Source organism: Lissotriton vulgaris, chromosome 9 (genome assembly GCF_964263255.1).
Source record: "Lissotriton vulgaris chromosome 9, aLisVul1.2, whole genome shotgun sequence".
In the NCBI taxonomy this organism is placed as follows: domain Eukaryota; kingdom Metazoa; phylum Chordata; class Amphibia; order Caudata; family Salamandridae; genus Lissotriton; species Lissotriton vulgaris.
This window is the reverse complement of record NC_141697.1, coordinates 937502066-937524753: the sequence shown is the minus strand read 5'-3', so window position 1 is coordinate 937524753 and position 22688 is coordinate 937502066. Positions and strand designations below refer to the sequence as shown.

Sequence of the window (22688 nt, the reverse complement as noted above, 5' to 3'; positions counted from 1 at the left end):
ACGTGGCACGGGGGTGTCTATGAGGGCGGGGGGATTCAGGGGAAGAGCGGGACCAGGGCTCGGGACTCTTAGGATATTAGGTGGGTAGGTGGGTAGCTGGACAAGACGGAAAAGCAGGGTTTGAGAGTGAGTTACAGAGGCAGGGCACGGCAGGTGGGGACGGTGACAGGGGGGCACCGAGGGTCACACCGTGCTTGTGCGCAGAGGAATCCCTCCCGGTGCCTGCCAGTCCCCGCGCTCTTCCTGGTTGCACCGCCAGTGCCACAGCCGCCCCAGAGACTCGTACCTGCTTACCTGGAGGTCACCGCGCAGAGCAGGGGCAGAGCCCGGGGTGGGCGGCAGGGGCGCGGGCTGTCAGCACACACTCGATGCCGTGCGAGGGGAGCTTGCACCTCGGCCTTGAGCTCCTCTGGTCCTCCTCTTTCTCCTCAGCCGTGTGCGGTGCCGGAGCTCCGGGTGCACTCGCCAGGCTGTGGGCAGAGCTCCTCGGGCCCAGCGCAGGCTCTCGGCCGCCACCCAGCAGAGCGAGGGGTGACTGCAAGCCCTCAACCCAAATGCCTCCCACAGCAACAGCGCTAGATATGGAGTGTGTAACAAACAAGGAGAAGGAGGCAACAAAGAGAAAAACCGCACGCAGCAACAAAAAAAAAAAAGGGCCGGGAACAGCTACCGAATCCCACAGCGGCCGACCTAATCAGCGGGAGGAGGGTGGGAACAAACACGGACAGTGGGAGGGGGGCGGGAAAAAGACCACGGCAGGGAAAGAATACAACGGCCGACCGATTCAGCGGGAGGAGGGCGGAAACAGAGACGGACAGCGGGAGGGGGGGCGGGAAAAAGACAGCGGGAAACGAGGACAGCAGCCTACCTCATCACAAGAAGACTTAAAATGGCGACCACAAGCTTTTGAAATTTTTTCGGAATTGGGGGCGTATTTTGCTGTTCTGAGTGACGGACGACGTCACTGTCTAAAGAACAGCAAAAATGACGCCCCCAAATCCGAAAAGGACGGAGCTTGTTTGGAGTGACGCATCTCTCCTCCAATGGCTGGCCTCCGTTTAGGAAGCCAGCCAATGAAGGAGAGAGGGGGCACGGAGGCGGGACATTCACCGCTACTCAGACTCATTAAATCTCCGGCCTAAGACTGCGCAAGCGCAGCCTTTTAGGCCTTCGACCTAAAAAGAATTAAGGGGGAAGTGGTCCCTTGGGACTCCTTCCCTTTGTTGAATGGGTTACCAGCAAATTGAATTTGGTGATAAAGTGCTAATGTTTTGCTACCACATTTCGGTTTCCAAAACATTCATACATACCACTGCGATTCGGTATTGGGAAAGGATGCCCTCAACACGCCCATTCCTAATACAGAATCGCAAAACCAAAAAGTGACAATTCAATGAGGAGTTGTCGGGCTATGGGCAGGCTATAACTGCCTGACTGCATGTAGGAATATCTTTTTTTTTCTTTTTAAATACATTTTTGAGAAAACGAGTGCTATCAGTGGGAATTTCTGGACAGATGCCAATAAGATGCAAAAGGTCTTCTACGCTTGAACCACACAGAAGGCAGCCTCTATTAACAGTATTCTGCCATTCTGGTTTTTCCGCTAGGGTAGGAGGACAATTCAGGCAACAATGTAGCAGCTTTAGCTTCAGATGTAGCGAATATGTACATGCCAGATATTTTGCCCACTTCAACTGGGAATGGCTATTAATCACCGTCCAGGAGTGGGGTCTTTACCCAAGTTTGTCTTTGCCCGTTAGTGTGGACAGCTTGGCCATCGCGATATTGACTGTTTTTTTAAAGACGTCACATGTATGTGGCAGCTCCAATAGATTACCAAGTTGTTCATTTGCTAAAGATTGGTCTTGATATACTTTGCATTTGCTGATATTAATACTGCTCCTGTTGTAGATTGTTGACCATAAAATGTTATTTCATAAAGTATCTGAATGTTTTAGCTTGCAACAGCACTTAACAGTTGTAACAGCTAGACATCTATCCTCCTGAGGCGGAAAGCCGGGAGTAGGCGAAACCTGCACTAAATTTTAAAACTGTCATTTTGTTCTTACTTGTTGCACCATCTGCTCCCCTTGGGGCCACATTGTCCTGTCCTCAGCGGACTTAGCGCTGTTCACGGGACCCTGGGGAAAGGATAACACCCCGCCGCCATTACCGGTGAGATCGCTGGACACGCCCCCTTTTAGGCCACGCCCCCACCCTCTTTACTTAAGACCTCGCTGACTACGAGCGCGGTCTAGACATCTATCCTCCTGAGGCGGAAAGCCGGGAGTAGGCGAAACCTGCACTAAATTTTAAAACTGTCATTTTGTTCTTACTTGTTGCACCATCTGCTCCCCTTGGGGCCACATTCTCCTGTCCTCAGCGGACTTAGCGCTGTTCACGGGACCCTGGGAAAAGGATAACACCCCGCCGCCATTACCGGCGAGATCGCTGGCCACGCCCCCTTTTAGGCCACGCCCCCGCCTTCTTTACTTAAGACCTCGCTGACTACGAGCACGGTCTAGACATCTATCCTCCTGAGGCGGAAAACCGGGAGTAGGCGAAACCTGCACTAAATTTTAAAACTGTCATTTTGTTCTTACTTGTTGCACCATCTGCTCCCCTTGGGGCCACATTGTCCTGTCCTCAGCGGACTTAGCGCTGTTCACGGGACCCTGGGGAAAGGATAACACCCCGCCGCCATTACCGGTGAGATCGCTGGACACGCCCCCTTTTAGGCCACGCCCCCACCCTCTTTACTTAAGACCTCGCTGACTACGAGCGCGGTCTAGACATCTATCCTCCTGAGGCGGAAAGCCGGGAGTAGGCGAAACCTGCACTAAATTTTAAAACTGTCATTTTGTTCTTACTTGTTGCACCATCTGCTCCCCTTGGGGCCACATTGTCCTGTCCTCAGCGGACTTAGCGCTGTTCACGGGACCCTGGGGAAAGGATAACACCCCGCCGCCATTACCGGTGAGATCGCTGGACACGCCCCCTTTTAGGCCACGCCCCCACCCTCTTTACTTAAGACCTCGCTGACTACGAGCGCGGTCTAGACATCTATCCTCCTGAGGCGGAAAGCCGGGAGTAGGCGAAACCTGCACTAAATTTTAAAACTGTCATTTTGTTCTTACTTGTTGCACCATCTGCTCCCCTTGGGGCCACATTCTCCTGTCCTCAGCGGACTTAGCGCTGTTCACGGGACCCTGGGAAAAGGATAACACCCCGCCGCCATTACCGGCGAGATCGCTGGCCACGCCCCCTTTTAGGCCACGCCCCCGCCTTCTTTACTTAAGACCTCGCTGACTACGAGCACGGTCTAGACATCTATCCTCCTGAGGCGGAAAGCCGGGAGTAGGCGAAACCTGCACTAAATTTTAAAACTGTCATTTTGTTCTTACTTGTTGCACCATCTGCTCCCCTTGGGGCCACATTGTCCTGTCCTCAGCGGACTTAGCGCTGTTCACGGGACCCTGGGGAAAGGATAACACCCCGCCGCCATTACCGGTGAGATCGCTGGACACGCCCCCTTTTAGGCCACGCCCCCACCCTCTTTACTTAAGACCTCGCTGACTACGAGCGCGGTCTAGACATCTATCCTCCTGAGGCGGAAAGCCGGGAGTAGGCGAAACCTGCACTAAATTTTAAAACTGTCATTTTGTTCTTACTTGTTGCACCATCTGCTCCCCTTGGGGCCACATTCTCCTGTCCTTAGCGGACTTAGCGCTGTTCACGGGACCCTGGGAAAAGGATAACACCCCGCCGCCATTACCGGCGAGATCGCTGGCCACGCCCCCTTTTAGGCCACGCCCCCGCCTTCTTTACTTAAGACCTCGCTGACTACGAGCACGGTCTAGACATCTATCCTCCTGAGGCGGAAAACCGGGAGTAGGCGAAACCTGCACTAAATTTTAAAACTGTCATTTTGTTCTTACTTGTTGCACCATCTGCTCCCCTTGGGGCCACATTGTCCTGTCCTCAGCGGACTTAGCGCTGTTCACAGGACCCTGGGGAAAGGATAACACCCCGCCGCCATTACCGGTGAGATCGCTGGACACGCCCCCACCCTCTTTACTTAAGACCTCGCTGACTACGAGCGCGGTCTAGACATCTATCCTCCTGAGGCGGAAAGCCGGGAGTAGGCGAAACCTGCACTAAATTTTAAAACTGTCATTTTGTTCTTACTTTTTGCACCATCTGCTCCCCTTGGGGCCACATTCTCCTGTCCTCAGCGGACTTAGCGCTGTTCACGGGACCCTGGAGAAAGGATAACACCCCGCCGCCATTACCGGCGAGATCGCTGACCACGCCCCCTTTTAGGCCACGCCCCCACCCTCTTTACTTAAGACCTCGCTGACTACGAGCACGGTCTAGACATCTATCCTCCTGAGGCGGAAATCCGGGAGTAGGCGAAACCTGCACTAAATTTTAAAACTGTCATTTTGTTCTTACTTGTTGCACCATCTGCTCCCCTTGGGGCCACATTCTCCTGTCCTCAGCGGACTTAGCGCTGTTCACGGGACCCTGGGGAAAGGATAACACCCCGCCGCCATTACCGGCGAGATCGCTGGCCACCCTCCCTTTTAGGCCACGCCCCCGCCCTCTTTACTTAAGACCTCGCGGACTACGAGCGCGGTCTAGACATCTATCCTCCTGAGGCGGAAAGCCAGGAGTAGGCGAAACCTGCACTAAATTTTAAAACTGTCATTTTGTTCTTACTTGTTGCACCATCTGCTCCCCTTGGGGCCACATTCTCCTGTCCTCAGCGGACTTAGCGCTGTTCACGGGACCCTGGGGGAAGGATAACACTCCGCCGCCATTACCGGCGAGATCGCTGGCCACGCCCCCCCTTGACGCCTTTCGACACTCATTAAAATGTGCCATTTTAGGAAGCTCAGCGGGCGCGCCGTTTGCGCGCCTAAGGCAAGCCCGTCTGCGCCCGTCCGTGCCAGATCGGGCCCAGGGGCCTGCCAGGCTGGCCATATCATCACATATTCGGCCACTTCCCTAAGGGATTTATAGTCTTCCAACCTCACACTCTCCCCCTCTACCATCAGACGCATCCTCGCGACCGGCATCGCCCAACCAGATCGGCATCTCACCAACTCGGCCGCACCCCTTAATCTGCCCACTCAGAGCAACACCACTATTAGAGTTCTCTATCTAAATGCTCGATCTTCAGTAAAACGTCACGCCGATATCTTTATCCTTCTCTCTAACGAAAAACCTGACGTCCTCCTACTTACTGAAACTTGGCTGACCGCGGACTCACTCCCTGACATTTTGGCAGCCCTCCCCCCAGACTATTACATCCTTCGCGCTGATCGGCCAGGAAACCGCCCTGGAGGTGGGGTAGCGGCCATAATCTCCAAACACCTGAATTCCACCTGTACCTCATCCATATCCCTCCCGGGAGTTGACAATCTCATCTTTAGCTTAAACACGGATAGCGGGGCCCTAACCTTCTTTCTTCTCTACCGCCCCCCTCAACCAATGCCAACCTTCGCGGCCACTCTGTCTGATCAGTTGATCATCCTCCTCACTTCCCATCCCAGATTCGCCCTCCTTGGCGACCTTAATTACTGGTTTAATGACATCAATGCCGGGCCCCACGCCTCGGAGGTCTTCGAGGCCCTCACCAGTCTGAACCTGTCCCAACAAATCTCTTCGCCCACACATATCAAGGGCCGCATTCTAGATCAAATATGGACCCAAAACCTCATTCTCTCCCCCCCTCCGTTTCACCCTGTACTTGGTCCGACCACCATTTAATAGACACCACTCTCTCGATCAGTGGCTGCTCCCCCATCCCACTGTTGGCCGGAGGTCTATCCCGCAAATGGATTGCCTATGACGCTGAAGGATTCCTTGCGAACCTGTTAGACACCCGCCCTGCCCTTGTTCCATGCACTAATGTGGATAAATTAGAAAATGACATCTCCCTCTGGCTGCAGTCAGCCAGTGACAAATTTGCCCCCCTCACTAAATTCCCCCTGACCAGACACCAAAACTCCCACAGATGGTTCTCGGATGACCTAAAAAAACTGAAACTAAAGGTACGTCAATCAGAAAGGGCATGGAGACGTAACTACTCCGAACTAGCTAGATTACAATACATCTCAGCTCGCAGAGACTATAAAACCGCCATAGTCTCTGCCAAATCTACCCATTTCTCGGACCGAATTTCCTCCTCAGACAATAAATCCAAAGAAATGTTCAAAATTATGAATGAATTGACATCTGACGACAGAACCCTTCCCGGCCAGACTCCCACCCAAGAAACTTGTGATGCCCTCAACCTTTTTTTCGTTGAAAAAAATCAACAAAATTAAGGCATCGATCTCCACCGTCCCTCAGATCACCACCCCGGAAACCCCCTCTAATAACACTCCTATTTTTACTGAATTCCCCCCTATCAACCCTACCTCCCTAGGACAGCTCGCATCCCGGATAAAATCAGGTTCCCCGAACGACGGCTGCCCACCCTCAGTCTTGCGAAGAGTATGTCATTCCTTACCTGATTGCATCTTACCTCTCCTGAACAGTTCACTCAGCACAGGCACTGTCCCGAGACCCTTCAAAGAAGCCATCCTTGTCCCACTATTAAAAAAACCTGGCGCGGACCCAGCGGAACTCTCCAATTACCGCCCCATCTCGCTTCTGCCTTACTAACTCCTCGAAGCACATGTTACTAGATGCCTCTCCAATTTCATTGAGTCCTCCTGCTATCTGGAGCCTAATCAGGCTGGCTTCAGGCCCTCATTCTCCACTGAAGCTGTCATCCTAGCTGTCCTCGACATGCTGAGAAGAAATGCAGACTCAGGAACCCCCCAGGCTCTCGTTCTCCTGGACCTCTCGGCCGCATTCGACACGGTTGACCACAACATCCTGCTCAACCGTGTCGAACAGGCTGGCATCCAGGACCCGCTCTCGGCTGGATCCGGTCTTTCTTGTCTGACAGATCCCAAGCCGTCCGCCTAGACCCCTACACAGCACCCAAGACCCCCACAACCTGCGGAGTCCCTCAGGGCTCCTCCCTATCACCTCTCCTGTTCAACCTGTACCTCCGTCCCCTACTCCATTCACTCCGTAATTGGGACATTACAGTTTTTAACTATGCTGACGATTTGCAGATCATTTTCCCACTCAACTCCCCCAATGCAATAGACAACTTTCACTCTGCCATGCTCCACATCCAAGATTGGATTAATTCCAACCAATTGAAGCTAAACCCCGGGAAAACCGAGCTCCTTCTCCCAGGCTCCAGCCTCTCCTCCTGGGGCACCCAGTTCTGGCCTCACGAACTGGGACCCCCGCCGACCCCTTCCACCTCTGTAAAAAGCCTCGGCGTAATAATCAACGCCGATCTCTCCCTCCGACCTCATATTAGCTCCGTGATTTCATCCTGCTCCTTCCAGCTCAGAAAGATCCGGAAGGTCAGCCATCTGCTTCCCACACCTGCCTTGACTCAGGTTATCATCTCTCTTGTGCTCTCCCGTTTGGACTTTTCCAACAGCATTTATCACGGACTTCCCAAAACCCTTCTCCACCGCCTTCAGGTGATCCAAAACCAGGCAGCCCGGATCATCTTTAAATCTCCAAAATGGCAATCTGCCAGACCTATGATGTACAAACTCCACTGGCTACCAATTGAACAAAGGGTGGCCTTCAAGCTGGGCTGTCTCACATACAAAGCCCTCAAATGCCCCAGTCCTGCCTTTCTGATCTCCCTGATCACCCCCTACTGTCCAAACCGCAACCTCCACTCTACCCATCTCAAATCACTCATCACACCTAAAACTAAAACTAACAAATTCGGTGGACGAAGGTTCGCCTTTTTGGCCCCGAAATTCTGGAACTCCCTTCCCTTGAACATCAAATCAAGCAGCTCCCTCCTTCATTTTAGGAAGTTGCTAAAAACCTTTCTCTTTCCCCCACCCTGCTAACTCTGCACTAAACCTCTGCTCCGGAATTCGATGTCTTATAGCGCCAGGAAACCCATGGTGTCAGCGCGCTCTACAAATTTCATTTAATAATAATAATCATAATTAATAGTACCCTGCCTCAAAAGGCCAAACTCCAAGCGTATCTGGCTAAGGGAAGAGCACTGTGGTAAGTTGAAGACTTGCCGGTAAACCGTTTGTTTATCCAGTAGAGCTTAGTCACATCCATGAAAAGCTTCATTGCTATAGGCTAAAGTTGTCAGAACCTTTGCAGCCCTTATCCTCAATAATGAGTCGAGTGTTGGGCCCTTCAAGGTTTTATATAGGGTATTGAAGACCATAATTAAAGTGCTACTCTTATTTGTGACTACTTGCAACTGTTGTTTAAAGGTTTTCTTATTGTTCATCTGGACTCCTAAGTCCTTGTTTTCTTTTACTGTGTCCAAGTTGTGCTTACATAAGTAACAGGATGCATTCTTCTTGATTGCCTTGCTAACTATCCCCACCTTCGTTTTGTTTCTGTTGATGACTACCTCATTTTGAGTGGTGTGCAGTTGCAAGGTATTTATCAGCCATTGCAGGCCTACTTTGCTTTGGCTGCAAAGAACCACGTCGTCTGCGTAAAGTAAGTGATTCAATGCAAAAGTTCAGAGGCGTTTGGCTTCGCTGGTAGCTGTGTCAAGACCTCGGGAGAGGTCAGCCATAAAGAGATTGAAAAGATATGGTGACAGCACACACCCCTGCTTTAAACTTTGATGTGTATAGATCTTTCTTGGCAGAAAGGTGCCATTTCCGACTATGATCCACACCCAAGTAAAGCTGTGGAGTGACTATAATTCTACGCAGATGAGGCAGGATGTTCCAAGCCCAGAGTTTTGTGTGGTTTACACAGTCGAAAGCAGACTTATAGTTGATGAAACAGAGATATGTCATGCGATGGTGCTTTTCCATTTGATCAAACAGGATTGACAAAGCCAAAATATTAGTAATTGTGTCAGAACCTATCCTAAAGGCAGATTGAGTTCTTGGAATTATCCGCGTTCATTTTGCCCAGGCAGTCAAGTGATTGCGCCTCGTCACTAATCAGGTAGGCTTCAGGTAGAAAATACTTTGGAATAGAGTGGTCCCAGTAATGCGGGTCACTTTTGTAGACGGCCCGGAATATACAGTTAAGCCTGGGAGCGCCGTCTCTACTTTGTTTTGCAATTAGCATTGCAATTTATTGTTCGAGGGAACATACTTCATCTAAGCTGTTAAGGGCTGTACCTAAAGAAGGTTTACTTTGAAGTAAAAGAGCTCTATGAGACAGCTGGTATTACTGCGAGTCCATAAATGGAGAACGATTGTCAACTGGCGTTGCAGCTTGCAGCAATGCCATGCCATAAGTGGGGCATTCAATACTGACCCTCTACGGTGAGGAACTAAGCACGCTGACAGCGGCGTTGTGAAATGTGCATCCTGAAACGTTTTAGTTGGGGAGTCTCTTACTACAGAGAAGTTTTTTTGCAGCAAAGTCCCCCAGCTCTATTACCTGATTGGGATATTGGTTAGGGCATGCAGTTGTCATTTTAAATTGTTCACTTTCGCCAAGACATTTCTAGAACTAGGTTGCTTGCTAACGTAGTACAAGTTTGCCCAGGATTTGTCCATTTATTTTTTCATGTCGGCCCAGACAGACTTTCTATATTCTTTTTTTGCAGATCTTAACATTTCTAGGCTATTTCTTGTTTTGTCACATCCCCTTCGAACAACCCTCAGTGCCTGATTTAACTTCTTCTTGGCCAAGCGGCAGGCTAATGATCGTGTTGCTGATTAGTGAAATTTTTCTAAGGGCTACCCAGTTTTTGTCCTGGGGGCCTGTATCACGTTGCCACCTGCAAGCAAGTCAATTGTAAATGTGTGCCAAGCGGTTATCTGGTCTAGGTTTGGCCCTTTACTCCTCTCTATCACGGCCTTGGTACTGTCGGTAATCTTCATTATAGACGTTTCCAACTATTACAGTTTCTTGTAGTTTATAGTGAGTTGGGTACCAAGGAATGTGGGTCCACTCTTGGCAACATCTCTTCCCAAATCTAAGAACAGTGTCTGTGGGTGATGGTCCCTCTCTGAGCCTTCCGCAAATTGGAAAGAGCGAATGGCAGGAAAGAGAGTGAGAGATGCAAAGGTATAATCAATAATAGACTCAGACCATGGGTCAAAACAGGTGAAATTTGCCTGGCAAGCGTCAAGTAGTCTGCCATTGAGCGCCCTCATCCCAATGTATTCAACATCCAACACAAAGTTTACCCTGTGTTTGTCCTTCTGTTTTCCTATATTCGATACTTGAGGCGGTCTATTCCAGTAGATGCTCTGTCCGTTAAGAAAATCATTACCTATGGCGCCAATAAAGTTCATAACAAAATCACCTGCGATGATGAATCTGGGTTCTGGTGATCGTTTCATAAAATTCAGGATGATTGAAGTAATTTTCAGGGGTGTGGAATTTAATAAAATATCTACTTGTCCATGGGCAGGTTGCTTCATTAATCTACTTAACCTGCAACAAAATCTACTTGTCACTTTTGTGCCATGTAATGCGGCAACAAATTATGGCAGCAATCTCATTATATAAGAGCTCTGAAATAGCCTCTCTGATTATGCCAGGGCTCCTTCCATAGGAAGGTTTGAATACTAGCAATTCCCTTATGTTGCCATGTTTCCGCAGATCTACATACTGGGGCTGAAGGTAATGGTAAGCAACAGTTTCAGGGTTGGAATGCCCTTTTGAGTCTGTGCAAACCTACTAACTTGCATGTGTTTTTACCTACTATTCTCTAATCTTTTCCCATACTGAGAAATGTTGGCAATTTACTCCTGACAAAGGCAGACATAAAACTTCTTCCAAGGTTTGGGAAAACGTGGTTGGGGGGAGAGTGAACTTGCAAACACTCAGATTTTTGCATGAGAAAATCTACACTTGCATATTTGCTCATGCTAAAATGCAGTTCACAAATATTTTCTAGGAGTACTATTTCTTGGTTACGTCTGTAAAGTCTTGTGAATTCACAAAAGTGGTATATTTGAACTTAATGCAAGGGCATATACCATGGGTGCACTTATGAGAGTTTATTAAATAATTGGGCCCCTAATTAGGTCCGGCATTAACCATGAGTGACCTTCTGTGTTTATTAAAATTCTGTCTGTCTTTCTCTATCGGCTAGCTTCACTGTGAGTGACAGCGCATTGTGTTCTTTCACAAGGAACATATTGACACGCAGTCAGTGCCAGGAACTAGTGTGGCAATGTGTGCTTTTTGAGACAAAACAGTTTTTGCTTTTACCAATGTTTGGTGAGGGCCTGGCAGCTCCGAGAAAACCAAAAGAGAGACACATTTAGGTCTCTGTGTAGCTGCACAACCTATGAATCTAATGAATTAAATTCGTAATCCACTTTTTAATTATTCTTCAAATTTATCCATAAATCTTTTATCCTTTCTTCACTCTGTTTTATTTCAATCCATTATATTCATTGTCCTTCTTCTTTCACTCTTGAAAAACACACAGGAAAATCCATGTTTTCTTTTTGCCACGTTTTTATTGCCAGTCACCCAATGCATTTCGGGAATTAATCCCTTCTTCGGGGGTTTCTACAGTACAAACAAAATAGAACCTCTTCAATTAAGTAGCAAACTAGTTTTATGGAAACATCTTTTTTAAGCAGTAAGTAGCAAACTGGTTTTATGGAAACATCTTTTTTAAGAAACATCTTTTTTAAGAAAAAGCAGCTGACTTTTATCACGTATCATTATTTAAGTTCATGCTTTTACTGTCATTGTTACTTGACTCCCCTAACTACTGGTGCTACTCACGATACCCTGTAGTAACTCCTAAATGTATCTCACATTCGCATTGCTGAAGTCTCACGGAATTAAATGCTGTCTATTCTTCAGCGGAACATTTAGAGGAAACATTTACCATGCCGATACAAAAAATATTCTGAAACACGCTTACCATGGCACTAGGCAAATCGACCTTTCATATTTAAAACCGCTCTGCAATCTTCCCACGGATAAACTGCATGCTGCTCCCACTTCTTGCTTCTGACAAAAGTTTACTGAACGCTAGTGAATCATTCAGCTGTAATACCACGTGACTCACTAACTCTCACTGCTCCTCTCCTCAACCAGCGAAGCCGTATTAACCCACTAGCAACCATTCATTCAATAAACAACAATTCACATATACCATCTCGCTTCCGAGACTCCCATCCATTAATAACATTAACTAGAACCGTTTAACAACACCAACGCAGGTGTCATGTTTTCCTGCCACAGCAAAGTATTTTCAAAAGTATTTTCACGATTATTTTCACGAGTGGTTTATTTCAACGAGTAACTGATTAAATAGGTCGCTTTGTGGACTAATGGAATCTCGTGTCAAATGGTAAAGATTACCTTGTGTAATGTATTTCAATACCAGCACTAGGAGTACTTTTCAATGTAACCCCCAGCAATAAGGTTTTATGTACAGTAGAAAGTCGAAACTACATGGGTGGGCATTAATGGATGGGAGTCTCGGAAGCGAGATGGTATATGTGAATTGTTGTTTATTGAATGAATGGTTGCTAGTGGGTTAATACGGCTTCGCTGCGAATGGGCGGAGCACAAAGGGCTAGCACGCCGACAATGTGTAATATGGACTGTTAACATAATGATAGACAATTCAGAGGTAGAATCAAGAAGAAAAAAGAAAGGTGTGCATCTCTCAATTATATATGCATGGCCTGGCAGCTCCCACACCAGTAAGCTTTTGCAAAAACCATGCCTAAACAAGTCACAAGTTGAACAAACCAAAAGGCTAACGAAACAATTTCAGACCTACTGTCTTTACAAGTGCTTGTTTATTTTCGTTTCCCTCACTAGGGGAACATCCCCTGGTCACTGCTTTATCCCCAACTGGGGTTGTATTAGTATCAAAATACAGTTCAATCCATAGATTATTATTTTGTTTTCAATAATTCTTTATTTCATCTCATAATTTCCGAGGTGTAATTCACTAATAGATCCAATTTTGCAGTTCCCAAAAGCATCTATTTACTCATCCCAATGCATTTCGGCTAGACAATAGTCTTCGTCAGGGAACATTTTTTGACATGGTTTCTTGATTTGTTTCTCCGCGATTTTTCCATCGGTAGCGAAAAAAGGTCCGGGTGGCTGCCACCCGGACCTTTTTTCGCTACCAGTGGTGAATTACAACTCGGAAATTATGAGAGGAAATAAAGAATTATTGAAAACAAGATAATCTATGGATTGAACTGTATTTTGATACTAATACAACCTCAGTTGGGGATAAAGCAGTGACCAGGGGAAGTTCCCCAAGTGAGGGGCACGCATCTTTTTATTATTTAATTCAGTGCACAACCACGGGCACGCAACAAAGTACTAATCATGAAAACCAGGAGTGAGAGTGTAAAATCAATTGTTTGTTTATTTTCGTTTCCCATACTCTTGTTGAAACAGATTACATTGATTTTCCATTATGAATATTTTTGGGAAATACTAGCATACATCAACACATTTTACTAAATGATGCTACAAAGAAATGGCACCTAAAATGTTACAGCAGTTTAGCAAAATGTTTTAGCATTTTTTTAATGAACATTTTATTTTGAAAGCAAAGAATCATCAATCTTGCTTTCAAGCTTCTGCAATATTTGCATCTAAACAGAGAGCATCTGGGAGCATTATACATAGCCTCTAATTGCTAAACATTGAAAACGTGTGTACACATTTTTATATAGGAACCCCTGTCAGTAGTGCAGTCTGAGCTTACAACATTTACTAAGAGAGCTCACCCTAATAATAAAGACTTTGCATTAATGAATCATAAATACAAGCTTGAACAGCCTTAACACAAATATTCCCTTAACTGCAGTTAATGCCTTTCCCTTATCCATAATGTGAAACTGTAAACTGGCAGCCAAAGTGCTGGGCCTACTTGTCCCAAGGACAAAATACACATGAAAACGTTTTGCCCTTGACCCCAAACAATATGTCCGGGGCGTCGGGCTATAGGAATCCCACATCCCTGAATTTTCTTTGAAACTCTGTTTTTGAAAGAGGAGTTGGCTGGTTGTAGGTGTTGATTATGATTAGGGCCCACTTGTGTGTTGAGTTGGTAATGGATGTGGGCAACATGCAGAGTCCGGTTCAGGTTATCTCAATCTATTCTGCTAGGGACAGTGCGATATAAGAAGTCACTCTCCCAGCTGGGCGGCCAAATTGTTTTGTTTTTTCCACAGATTTATGGTGGTAAGAGTACCATGTACTGAGAGGGCAGTGGGATTGCCCATATCTTCGGGAGGGCGAATATGTCAAATTGTTTCCAGAAAAGTACAGTATCATTTCTTTCTATTTTGATTTCCAAACCGGCAATGTTCCAAGAATAGAGTTTCAGGCTTGTATCACATTCCCTCTGCCTAATCTGGCAAGTTAATTGTTTACTCCGTTGTCTACTACCTGCGTTTAGGATTCCAAAAGCCATGTCCAGTCTGGTGCTGTGGTAGGGCTAAATTTTACACCAATTTGTTTCCTGTGGTGTTGTCGCGTACTTGTGATTTACTGAGTTCGCTCCTTAGCACAGAAAAGATAGGTAAGCTATCAACAGTTACCTTAGGCGGGGATGGTAACGCAAGCAGGGCGGGATAACGTGGAAGTATGAAGGGCATACTTTTTATGCCCTATTCCTGAAAGGCCTCCTTTTCTTTCAGAACTAGGGTGGGTGGAATTGGTGATGACCAAGTAACCATCATAGATTCTTTTAGAGCATGTCTATTCTCTAGGAAAAATTCCACTGACAATGTCGGACAGGCTCTATGGTGTATCCCTAATGAAACATTACGGATATCCCCTTGGGCACACCTTGTTTTCCTCCCTTGCAATCAGAGGATTCCACACGTTTTTATTCCTTGGTGAAGACATTTTTATTTGATATTTTTAGATGATTTAATTTCATTATGCTCATCTTGCAAATATTTCAAAAAGATTTTCTCATTATTTCAACATCAGTGGCGATAATTCAATTACATTCCAATGCATTTCGGGCGTGCCGAATCGCCCTTCATCAGGGAATCCATACTATAAAAAAATCAAATAATAACAATGATTATATTAATGTTCCAGAGATTTATCTATAAGTTTGTTTAGAACCTATGCGTTTTCTAGTGCTTTATAAGATGTCCCACAGCTATTACCCTGAACTTGTTTGTGGTTCTGTCCCTTAATACACTAACACCTACATTCACTTACGTGCCACTGTTCTTTACTGTTGCGTCATAATCTGAAAAACAAAAACGTCCAAAAACCCGCATAAGCAATACATTCTCTCAAGGCTCTTCTGTCATAACTAGTATTCAAGAACCTGGGCGGTTGTTCAGTTAAAGTTTGCGGTGACTAACCTGTTTCGTGTGCTCTTGGCGTTTCAATCAGCGTTCTCTACACCTCCATAACGGACGGTTGTCGTGGTTACTAACATGCTTCTTTCCTATTAGTTATCGTTCCGCTCACGTGATGATGGGGCGAAACGAAATACTACTGTTAAACCTACCGCGTGAGTTTACCGCTAATTCAAGTGAGTCCCTCGGAGGGAGTAGCACGCTACAGAATCATGAGTAACTACGAGGAGATAACAAAAAGTACAGAAGCCAGGGCAGAAACTTTTGCTTTCAAAGAGACAGAAGCTGACCGTATATACGCTTCGATAAGGGAAGAAATATCGCAGGAACCCTCTACCCGGGGTAAGGAACAAAATATCAAACAATTAATCTATTTGACCAAAAGACAAATAAACCAAAAGCTCCACGCGAGTACATTGATAAAATACCATCGAGCCCAGCGCATACCGAGAGGCCTCAGGATTTCCTTAAAACCTTCACTGTGTAAAAACTCTAAACAATTCCAGGACAAGTGGTTTGCTATCCTCAACAAATGTTCACTGGACCTTATCCTATTGATAATAGAGGAACTTTCAGGGATACTAGAGGAACTCACAAAAGAAATAACGGAAGTGTCGGAGGAGTTATCAAAGATGTTAACTGAGGAGGAATTATCACAAACACTAAATGACATCAAGGAACAGATGGAAAAATGTACAAAAGATATCAATGATAGAAAAATCAGAAAATTCAAAAGGGACACCCTTGATTATAAATTGGGGGAGGTATACACATGGGCTGACATCTATGCCCAGAAGAGGAAAAATCGACCATATTCACCCAATACGGATACATCCTCCACGGGAAGTGATACCTCACAGAGAACTCAAAGACAACAACCAAGCTCGAAACAACGAGAACAAGTCCAACCTGAATCTAGGATACTATCAGGAGGCAGGATACAAGACGATATCCTAACAGAACAACCAACGACAAGTATGCCAACAACTGTGAATCCTTTTTTAGAACAAGGCCAGGCCCAAAAAGGCGACCCCGGAGAGGACAAAACAAAAGAAAAAGACAAAGAGAAGGAACATCCCCAGACGAGGAGCACCACAATACCGAAAAAAGATAAAGACAAGAAGAAAACACAAATCTGAAACAATTGGTCATTAACATAAGTGATTATCAACCAAGTGAATACGAATTCAACTTATTACAGCGGGGGACGTCGTTTGTTCCGACAACCAACACGAACGCATTGGAACTAGAAGTGAGTTTTTTCAATCTCATGCGAAAACTCAGGCTACGACACTTCTTTGATCATGTTCTTCCCCAATCAGATAAAGAGACCGAAGATCAACTATGTGGATTACGAACAACTAGCACCTTTCAAGCCCCTATAAGTCATAAAACTTTGGATCTTTTTGAGAAAATGGTCAAACAGGATCTATCTCAACTTAAATGTGACAAACACTCTAAAAGAAACATTACACAGAAGGATCTGGGTACTCTCAAAAAATTGGCCATGCACACAAACTTAAGGTTTACAAAAGCAGACAAGGGTGGCACCCTGGTCATCATGAACAATTCCATGTACGAAGAGAAAGTTCTAGAACACATTTCAGACACTAACACCTATCTACAACTAAATGGGAACCCCACAAGTGAATTCACAAAGACACTTTGCAACATTGTAAATAAAGCGTGTGAAATGGGAACCATCAATATCAAAACTAAGAACTTTCTAATGAAAGAAAATCCAAAAAGTCCGGTATTCTACATGATACCGAAAATCCATAAAAACCTAATGGATCCACCCTTACGACCCATAGTGTCAACAAGAGGAAGTCTACATGAGCCCATCGGCCAATTAATTGATAAACATCTCCAACCCACAGTAAGAAAGATGAAAACTTATGTCAAGGATACGACTGACTTTCTACTAAAATTAGAGGAAATTCACATTGATCCAAATGAAACCATTATCATGTGCACAGCAGACGTGAGGTCTCTGTACACATCGATACCACATCAACTTGGAATGGAAGCAATTGAAAGAGCTCTTTTGAACACAGATTTGACTCATGATTTTCAGGTTTTTCTTATGGAACTAATGACATTTACTTTGTATCAAAGCTACTTTAAATATGGAGAACAGTGGTATCAACAACTCACAGGAACAGCCATGGGAAATTCGGCGGCACCCGTGTACGCTAATATTTTCATGCAAAACTATGTTGTCTAAACCAATATGGAAAGAAAATCTCAAATTTATGGTTCGTTATATAGACGACATCTTTATAATGTGGAAATCTTCAAAAATTCTGTTGGAAACTGCTCTAGAAGAATTCAACAAAGAGGACAGTCGCATTCAACTCACGTGGGACATATCAGACTCCACAGTAACCTTTTTGGATGTGAGAATCACCTATACAGATAAAGGATTTGAAACCAATGTGTATCGTAAAGAAACAGATAAGAACAATTTGCTACACTTTACTAGCTTTCACCAGCCAAGCTTAAAACAACATCTACCATACTCCCAAATGACAAGGGTTAAAAGAATCACATCAGAGGAATCTAAGGTGAAAACATCACTGGATGAAATGGCCACAAGGTTTATGGACAGAGGGTATCCCAAAGAGGTCATAGACAGAGCAAGAGAAAGAGTGGACAATATGGACAGAAAGAATCTTCTAAAACCGTCCCACAAACATGAGGAAGCACGCATAGTAGCGGTATCTAAATACTCAACGCAAAGCCATAATTTTAAAAGAATCATCATCAAACATTGGAAAATGTTAAAATCTGAACCTGATTTTCAAAAATCATTTGAACAAGTTCCCATATTCGCCCACACCAGAGCACAAAACTTAGGAGAAATCCTTAAACGCCGTAAACCTGAAATCAAAATATTCAAAGGAACGAAGCCATGTTTAAGTTGTGGAAGCTGTAATAGCATCATCAGAGGCAATTCAATTAATCACCCAATGAAAGGAAACAAGATCAAGATCAGAGTTAATGCGACATGCAATACTAAAAATGTCATATATGCACTGAAATGCCCATGTGGGAAACTTTACATTGGCAAAACGGAAAGAAGCATAAAGACACGTCTGACCGAGCACAAATCTAACATAAGGTCGAAGAATTCCAAATCTTCGGTAGCCACCCATTTTATGGAGGCAAAACATAACATTTCCCAATTACAATACATAATCTTGGAGGTAGTAGAAAAAACAAAAGAAAGAGACAACACTAAACACATGTTGCAACGGGAGAACTATTGGATACATAGACTTTGTACCCAAAGTCCAAATGGACTTAATGAACGGAGTGAACTATCATGCTATTTGTAAGATATAATTCAGAAGGACATGCTGTGGTTTTTCTTACACTGGACAGGAGACCTGCGATATTATATGCTATAATATGTTAATTTTGATTTATGTTATTATCTGCATTTTGAATCCAGAGTTTATCAGATGTACCCTTCATATACCATTTTTGCACAAATCACCATATTGGGAGCGTAGCACACAGAGTAGAGTTGCGGTTTTTGGTTAATATATTGATAGGGGTTCGAATCTCCAGTTTTACCATTTTTTGTACCAAGTTTTGTGGTAGTTTTTAATTCGTTAGTTTTTTCATCTATAGACATGGGCAATATGTAGGCGGATTTTTACTTTTCTTTTTTGGATGAAAGGTGAACAGAGAATTAGCGGTAAACTCACGCGGTAGGTTTAACAGTAGTATTTCGTTTCGCCCCATCATCACGTGAGCGGAACGATAACTAATAGGAAAGAAGCATGTTAGTAACCACGACAACCGTCCGTTATAGAGGTGTAGAGAACGCTGATTGAAACGCCAAGAGCACACGAAACAGGTTAGTCACCGCAAACTTTAACTGAACAACCGCCCAGGTTCTTGAATACTAGTTATGAAAGAAGAGCCTTGAGAGAATGTATTGCTTATGCAGGTTTTTGGACGTTTTTGTTTTTCAGATTATGACGCAACAGTAAAGAACAGTGGCACGTAAGTGAATGTAGGTGTTAGTGTATTAAGGGACAGAACCACGAACAAGTTCAGGGTAATAGCTGTGGGACATCTTATAAAGCACTAGAAAACGCATAGGTTCTAAACAAACTTATAGATAAATCTCTGGAACATTAATATAATCATTGTTATTATTTGATTTTTTTATAGTATGGATTCCCTGATGAAGGGCGATTCGGCACGCCCGAAATGCATTGGAATGTAATTGAATTGTCGCCACTGATGTTGAAATAATGAGAAAATCTTTTTGAAATATTTACAAGATGAGCAAAATGAAATTAAATCATCTAAAAATATCAAATAGAAATTTCTTCACCAAGGAATAAAAACGTGTGGAATCCTCCGATTGCAAGGGAGGAAAACAAGGTGTGCCCAAGGGGATATCCGTAATGTTTCATTAGGGATACACCATAGAATCTATAAATCAGGCGCCCAGGGACGTTGGCCGCCACCCACGGAGCACCCAAATACTATAAGTAACTACGGAAACACAAGCTGTGCACTCATCCAATTGTTCATACAATGTCGGACAGGCGACATAGGCTAGGGATGGTAAAGTTCGAAGAAGATTTAGAATGTTTCCTTGATTTAGGGAGTCTTGGCAGCCCCTGGACTAAAATTCTGGATAAAAGACAGTTCTTGTTTCACGTTACTAGTGGGGCATGATGCCTGGCACTGTTGGTTCAGGTGGTTAAAGTTCTTTGAATGACTTGCGTAGTATAGGATGGGTTAATATTCCTAGTCTGAGAACCTAAAATAGGATCATTACTCTGTGTTGATGCAAAGAGGGGATTGATCTCCAAATGGATTTCCACGTTACTGGGGGAGAAGTTTACGTATGTTTGGATTACCTTGATGGTTGTTGGATGTTGCAGGGCAATTTCCCAAGGTGTTTGATGGTCGTAATCTGGCCTGAGATGCATCCAAGGGGCTGCCCTGTAAGTCTGATCCAATGTGGCCAAACAACGTCTCTCCGGGATGTGGATAACTCTGAAGGACGACAGGTAGATTGCCGGTGGCGTTGGTTCTCCCTGTATTTTCCTAGGAATTGTGTGCCTCCTGGGTCTCTTTGGTATTTTCAGCACTAATTAGGGTCAGGGGAAGACTTTGTTTCCTCCTTCACACCAAAGATTGGATATTGTTTTCTGGGTAAAAGTGTGTTTATAGGCCCAACTGACTGCCTGGAAAACCGGTTCCTGGCTTTCCTCAATCTTTCCCTCTATTGCTTTGTGAGCGGGGCACTGGAAGGCGAAGACGTTGCTCTAGTTTGTAGAGTATCAGTAGAAAATGCGATACCAGCTTCCGTCTGCACTTTGTTTTAGTCACTGGTCCCTTGCTGAACTTGATCTTTTTCACCCAAAGTAACAGTAGGATGATGATAATTGAGTGTTTTGAAATGTTGTTTGAGTAGGATGTGCCAAGCTGGAGGCTTCCGGTTGGGGAACATAGTGGCTGGTTAGGTCTTCAGCAGTGATCTCCGCTGTCCACCTCTAGCTCTTTGTATGCCCCCACTGATATCGTGCAGACTTACCTCTGGCCAACTTCTCCCCTGTGCTTGATCCCCTTTCAGTGCCGGTCTTCGCCCCTTCGGGAGTGGGGTGGGGAGTCATGTCGGACTGGGCGAAGTTGTCAGTAGTTCTTTGGCTACAAGAAAACACGGTGCCCAACTTGTTATCGATACTGGCCGGTGAACGCAGCACAACGCCTTGCTTCCCAGCGGGGTCGGCTACTGTTTGCGGCTTTCGCTGTTCGCCTTGATAGGCATACCGCATTGCAGATTTCCACCTGGTTCACAACAGGCAGGGTCAGTACCTGCTGAGTGCAGAGCCTGCGGTTGAGAGAGCTTCCGGCAATCAGCCATCTCTGGGTCATTGTAAATGAACACCAGTATCAGCCTCTGCCTCGCTACATTTCATGAGTCCTAGGAAGGGCAAGACGTACTGGAGGCAAGGAGCCTGGTGCCTCCATCAAATCTATGGCGATTGCTGAGAGGGGGGGAGAAGGAGAAGCCCCCCAAGGAAAGGACTGTGCAAGACACTCAAGTAAGAGGGGGGATGTATCCATATTGTCTGGTGGGCTAATAGGGGGGGAATGGAGGGGGCTGCCAAACAGGTATGTGTTGAGAAATAAAAATAGCACACTGGAAATTGCCTCATTCCCGCAAGGCCCTATATGTGAAAAAATTGAGGTCAAACAGGGAGGTAGAAAAACAGGGGACAATACCACTGCAAATACCAGTTTCAGCTCCATACCTGCTTCCTCTACTGCAAACGATCCTCTAATCTCGACGCTTCAGAAGAAAGCAGCTCGAGTAAAGATAACCCCTCTCTTAGATTTATTTTAAAGTGCAGGCTAAGGTAGAGTCCAAAAGGCTGGATAACATTTTTGTTCTGCCCCCACCGCTGGTGAACTAATGGGAATCCCTGCAGATAAAATGAAGTCTATAACAAGCATGGAGTTTAACAAACAAGGAGCAGAGGCAGAAGCATTTTGCTCAAGCATTGAAATTACCAATAGTTTTCAGGTACTAGCTGACAGTGAACCCGACCCCATTGATGGGGGAACTCAGGATCCTGACTCTTAAGCCACTACAGACTTCCCTAGCATAAATAAAGGTGGTCAGAAACAACAGGGTTTGTGGAAATGATAGATGCTCTATCTTCAGAAATTAGGAATACGTTTGCCATCTCGGAAAGAAATCAATCTAAAATCCGAGAAACTTGTGAGACTATGGAAGCCAAAAGGTCCTCTATTATAGAGAGATTTGCGTAATGGAAACCTCATTAGAGGCCCTTAACAGGGAGGTGGAATTTAATCAAAGTGAAGTCCAAGCCCTAAAAAATGGAGAGAAGGGCCTACAGGATAAAATAGAGTCTTTGGAAAACAATGCTAGGCGAAACATTGTAAGTCTACTGATTGAATGTGTCCCCTCTGTCGATGTTGGGGAGCTAGAGGCAGACATACAGAGGATTCATAGAGACCCCTTTTCCAAAAATCCAAATAGGAAGAGCCCAAAGATAATTTTGATTATCTTCAAAACTTATATTTTAGAGGAACAAATTCTGTCAGAGGCTCTGAATGTTGGTAGTTTTACTAAAGGGGAGTAATCGTTTCGTGTACGTTTGGATATCTCTATGATTACACAAGACAGACAGCGGGATTTGGGGAAGCTCATACCTGAGTTGAGGTCGCTGGGCACTACCGCCCAGCTGAGAATTATAAGGCTCCGTAAAGTTATGCGGAACAACAACATGCACAACTTTCAGGATTCTG

General features: G+C 45.1%; 1 protein-coding gene across 2 annotated transcripts in view; it reads right to left on the bottom strand.

Annotated features, from left to right (window-relative positions):
- The window catches only part of NICN1 (nicolin 1, tubulin polyglutamylase complex subunit), a 145607-nt gene that overhangs the window by 93980 nt on the left and 28939 nt on the right, over positions 1 to 22688 (bottom strand). The window contains exon 1 of one of the 2 annotated variants that reach the window (XM_086938786.1): positions 11936 to 12026. The exons of the other annotated variant lie outside the window; for it this stretch is intronic. Within the exon in view, the coding sequence (XP_086794912.1) occupies positions 11936 to 11938 (3 nt within the window). The 5' untranslated portion in view covers positions 11939 to 12026. Of the gene's footprint in view, positions 1 to 11935; positions 12027 to 22688 lie in introns of those variants that run through there. 2 annotated transcript variants of the gene reach the window in all.